A 5,019-nucleotide genomic window follows, 5' to 3' on the forward strand; every position below is an offset into this window, starting at 1 on the left:
CACTTTTTAAGTGTATATAATATGGCAAATATGTGCAAATATGGCGGCGTGTCAATAACATCAAGCCTCATTGGTTCTTGTGTGTCACATGACTTACTGTCACTTCAGAAGATTAAACCACTAGAGTTACATAAATTACTTTACAATCACTTTATGTCCTTTGTGACGCCAGCAGCTAAACACAGTTTAAATATTTTATTTTGATGGCAAGATTGTCATTTTGGGTGAACTAATCCTTTGAAGGGAAAATTACGGCTGCTTTCTGTCTGCACTGTAAAAAAGTGATTTCTGCCTGATTTAACCCATAAAACTGATTTAGTTTGCATCAATTAGTGTATTTAGATTGATTCAGTGATGTTAAATAATATTTTCTTGACTTGAATAAAACCAGTTAATTTAGATGTAACCAATTTTGTTTTTCAATGTTTGCAATGAGTGTTTTATAAATTTGATTATGCAAAAAAAAAACTATTATACTTTATATTAATATTATGAATTAGTTTTAATTTTAGTTAAAGCTTTAGTCATTTTGTCGTGTTTTTGTCATGCGTATTAGTTTTTTTTTTTTAATGTTTATTTAATTTTCGGCTCTAATTATTTTAGTACATCAAACTATATTTAGACTAAATGAAAATAAAAGATGTTGCTTGGCAACTAGCTGAAATGAGTTTAATTTAAATGAATGAGCAAAAAAAAAATCCCTCTCAAGAAACCATAACACGAACAACAGCAAATAAATGCATTTTGTTTTTTATTACAAATAAATATTTACAGTATATACAGTGAAGAACCCCTTCCCAAACTCAGACTAACAGCTTCATCTGATACATGTGTTATATGAAGATATGAGAAACCCCTGACATGATGAGCACATAACGGAATCAGTCCAATTCACATTACATGAGATTACACGATCACAAAACTGTACAACTGGAAGGAAAGCCACAATCTGTCTAGTTTCGGTTCTGGAAGATCCTTCAGTGAAACCACTTCACACTTTACACAAACCAGGTCGTTTCTGACCACGACGACGCGAGGATCTGAGAGCGTCCAACAGCAGACATATGAACGATTGAGACTGAGGTACGAGGTTGAGTGTGGAATGAGTGAGTCCATTGTCCATGAGTGAGACAGAGTCCGAGGTGCGAGACGAGCGCTCTCAGAGAGGACACATGGTCTGTGGCATGGAGCTGCTGTTCCACAGATCTGTATAGGTGCAGAGAGAGTCGTCACGCAGGTCTGGGGTCAGTTCAGTGTAGAGCCGAAACTCAAGCTCTTCTCCTGCAGCAACAGGACAGAAACAAACACTTGAGTTTCTGCTCACTTCAGAAAAGACATCGGAGCGTTTGAGGCTCGTCTAAGCTGCTCACGCAACAATTACCTGAGCTTTCGCTCCACTGGCTCTCTGGACTCAGAGATTCTGTTGTGGCTACTTCATTGGCCAGGAACCCCTTTCCAACGAAATTGCTCTGCAGCCACTGCGTACTTTCACGTTCCAATTGCCGTGTGAGCTGCAAGAGCAAAACACAGAACTTGTAAGCGACTGGGTTTTGCTTGTTCTTTTATTTCAGTCAATCAGCAATGAGCCAAAATCAGGACGGGGTATTCCTGTCAATGAAAAAGCACAAAGGACAAAGAGCAACTGTGAAACTCACCTCAAAGATAGCTTCGTTCTCCTCCAAGTCTGAGGGTGGAAAGATGGAGAAAACACACAATGAGTACCAGCCGTGCCTCAGCAACTTCATGAAGTGAGACGTGAGCTTCTGTTACCTGTGGAGTGCACCGGAGACACCTGGAACTTGCTGGTGTACAGGTCTTCAGGACAGTCTGCGATTTCGACCTCATATGCGGGGGTGTCACTGGAGGGGTTGGCGGTGCCTTCGGGGAAAAGCAAACACGTGATGAATATCACCTCCGTGGTGAACGTCTATCTCACCGGCCTAGTCTGGTCAAATCTGAAAACCCTTACTTAGATTGACAGTGCTGTCGATGGTGTTCTCCTGGGTGATTTCTGAGTGCATCTCGTGGGCATCAATCTCCTCCATCTTGACCTGAGCGACACAAACAGACATCTTTAGTGCTGCAGTCATACAGATTGGATGTGTGCCACATCGAGCACCTGCGCTCCAGACTCGCTCGCACACGCTCGCCTTACCTTGCGTCTGCGGCTGTCGCGGCTCTTGCATCTCTTGACTTTCTTCTTGGCGACGGCGGGCAGCATGCGGGAGACTCTCACCGCGCCGCAGCCTTTGTTGATGCTCTTGTCCTTCACCTCTTCGATGTCGGGGAGCGAGGTCCTGGCACAGCGGAAGTTGGCTTTCCAGGTCTTGGGGTCGGGCTGGGTCACTCCCTCCTTGTATTTACCTGAGGAACACAAGCAGCAGTTTGAGCGCACCTGTGGTGGACTGTGAGCTCAGTCGTGTGTGCTCGAGCGATCGCTCACCTGTGTGAATGGCCCACTGCTTGAACAGACAGGCGTCTTTATCCACCTGCCAGCCGTGCCGAGCCGCGTGTTTCCATGGGATGGAGAACATGTTCTCCTGCTGAAAGCATTGCAGATCCATTAGAACACTGCTGCTGTCTCCAGATGGTTATCTGGATGGTTGTGAGTAGATGATCATATTTCTTTACCTTGTTGACCCACATGAGTCCAGCGATGGTGTTGGAGGAGATTTTGCCCTCCAGCCAGGGTCGCATGCGCATTCGGGACACAGGCATGTTTCTGTAGAAGCAGACAGAAGCTGGTTTACTCGCTGTGCATCTGGAGGGAGGCGCTTTGACAAGTTCATGACCAGGAAACGGCGCTTTGTTTTTCTTCTCCGACAAATTTCACTATGCAAAATTCTCAATCTTTACTAAATATTTATTTGATCACATATACAGCTAAGCAAAATACATCAAAGCAAATTGAAAAGTAACTTTTGATGCTGTTGTTGTTTTGCAACATTGTTGCCGCCTGTTGCATTAATTATTAACAATCGAAATAATCAGCGTATCACGTTATTTATTTAACCAGTAAATCAAAACTCGTCTACAAGTGCAGCGAACCATTTCTAAGCATAAATGCAATAATAATATTAAATGCAATAAAACGTTTCATATTATCATAGACACTTACAGTATAATCCGATGTTGTATCCAAATGAGAAAAACTGCAAACAGAGTAAGTCCTGTAAAGGCGTCAATCCACTCTCAGAACTACAGCTGAAGTTCTGTCTAGATCAGCTCGCGCTTACTGTACAGAAGAAGCGGCGCGAGGCGCGTATATATAGCGCTGGTGTGGGCAAGACGCGCATGCGCACGGAGAGCAGCCGCTCTTCAGCTTCGCCAGGCTGATTTCCGAGAAATCATGCTGTTATGAGATAGAAGGGCTACGTGCGGAAGACATTTCAGTTTGGATAAACACACACACACACACACACACACACACACACACCCTCAACATGCCACCACAGAATATCACACACACACACCCACACACAAACATATATTCATGTGTTATTACCACGACAATCAACAACAACAATAATAATAGGTTGACAGAATTAATCCCTAATAATAATGATAATAATAATAATTATTATTATTATTATTATAATTATTATTATTATTATTGTTCTTGTTGTTGTTGTTGTTGTTGTTAATTATACCATGCACTTCACATATATACGGTGAATTCAGGTAAATTGGGAGACTTTAACCCGTGTCGTGCCGCTTAACCTGAATTAACCCTGTATGGGGATATGCATCATATGTATCTCTTTTATGCAAAGAAATCTGACACCAGCAGCAATGTTTAGTCCATGAAAGCATCTACCCATTGTGAATGTAAATATAACCAATGTGTTTTCCTTCTACAGATGAGTTATTTGAGTGTGTTATGAATACAGTATAAAGTGTGTCAGGGTTCGGTCCATCAGAGGTCAGCGGCTTTCCGGGAAATGAGCGCGAGCTGCGCCGCTAGAGGGCGCCCGCGGCCAGAAGCGCTTTACTGTAAGAGCCGCCGTTTCAAAGAAACACTCAGCTGTCTGCAGCGTCATGCGCGAGCTTTGGCATTTTAGGTTTCGTGATTTGTAATTATGCTCAAGAGATGAGCCTCAAACGCGCATTATGATCGTTGCTAAAGGCGTGCGTGTTTTTGTTTGTTTTTAAACAGTAACGTTAGTGTGTTGTTAGAAGACAGAAAACGCGTTTTAGGGGCATTTGATGCAGGACGCGTTAAAACCAGCGCGACGCGCCGCGGGGGTCTCGAGATGTTAACAGCATGCTTTAAACGTTTGCGTTTATGTCAGTGCAGAACAGCTGTCCGAGTCTAATGAGTACAGACTGACCCACAATGACGAGATGATGAGAGAACGCAGAGACGCGTCCAGCGCGATGTAAAGGCAAGAGATTGAGTAAAGTTAGTAACGCGAGCGTCATGATGATGTAATCGCGCTGGCAGCAGGAGGCGTGTTTTCCTGCGGAGTTTCTGCTCCGTGAATTCCTGGGTTTTCCCAAGGATCATTCAGTGATATTCCCCTCGAAACCCGAGCCTCCGGTAGATCGCCGGGTCTTAAAGCCCGTGTGCTCGAACACACCCGCGTTTACACCCTGCTGTTAGATCAGGTCGCACGAGTCCAAAAATGCATCCTTTGGGCAGAACAGGCACTTTTAAGTTTTAATAGAGCTGGGATTTCTTGCGTTTCTTTTTCAGTTTTAAAGGGGTCATATGATGCTGCTAAAAAGAACATTATTTTGTGTATTTGGTGTAATGAAATGTGTTTATGCGGTTTAAGGTTTAAAAAACACATTATTTTCCACATACTGTACATTATTGTTTCTCCTCTATGCCCCGCCTTTCTGAAACTCATCGATTTTTACAAAGCTCATCGGTCTAAAAAAGCGAGGTGTGCTGTGATTGGCCAACTATCCAGTGTGTTGTGATTGGCCGAATACCTCAAGCGTGACGTAGACATGTGGGGGCGTGTTAGAACGAGCCGTTTTAGGTAGGTGTGGCTGACTCTTAACTTTTATAAA

General features: G+C 43.3%; 1 protein-coding gene across 1 annotated transcript; it reads right to left on the reverse strand.

The window, feature by feature from the left end:
- Nucleotides 1–741: 741 nt before the first annotated feature.
- On the reverse strand, nt 742–3,245 carry LOC107713593 (interferon regulatory factor 1-like). Its single transcript, XM_016519147.1, has 9 exons — nt 3,119–3,245; nt 2,632–2,722; nt 2,444–2,543; nt 2,156–2,364; nt 1,970–2,051; nt 1,771–1,878; nt 1,656–1,684; nt 1,382–1,511; nt 742–1,281 (listed from the first exon to the last, which is right to left on the reverse strand). Exons 2-9 carry the CDS (start codon nt 2,716–2,718, stop codon nt 1,160–1,162), a joined length of 867 nt encoding a protein of 288 aa, XP_016374633.1. The 5' UTR covers nt 2,719–2,722; nt 3,119–3,245; the 3' UTR covers nt 742–1,159.
- Nucleotides 3,246–5,019: the final 1,774 nt, after the last annotated feature.

This window comes from Sinocyclocheilus rhinocerous, unplaced genomic scaffold (genome assembly GCF_001515625.1).
Source record: "Sinocyclocheilus rhinocerous isolate Xijiao unplaced genomic scaffold, SAMN03320098_v1.1 scaffold599, whole genome shotgun sequence".
In the NCBI taxonomy this organism is placed as follows: domain Eukaryota; kingdom Metazoa; phylum Chordata; class Actinopteri; order Cypriniformes; family Cyprinidae; genus Sinocyclocheilus; species Sinocyclocheilus rhinocerous.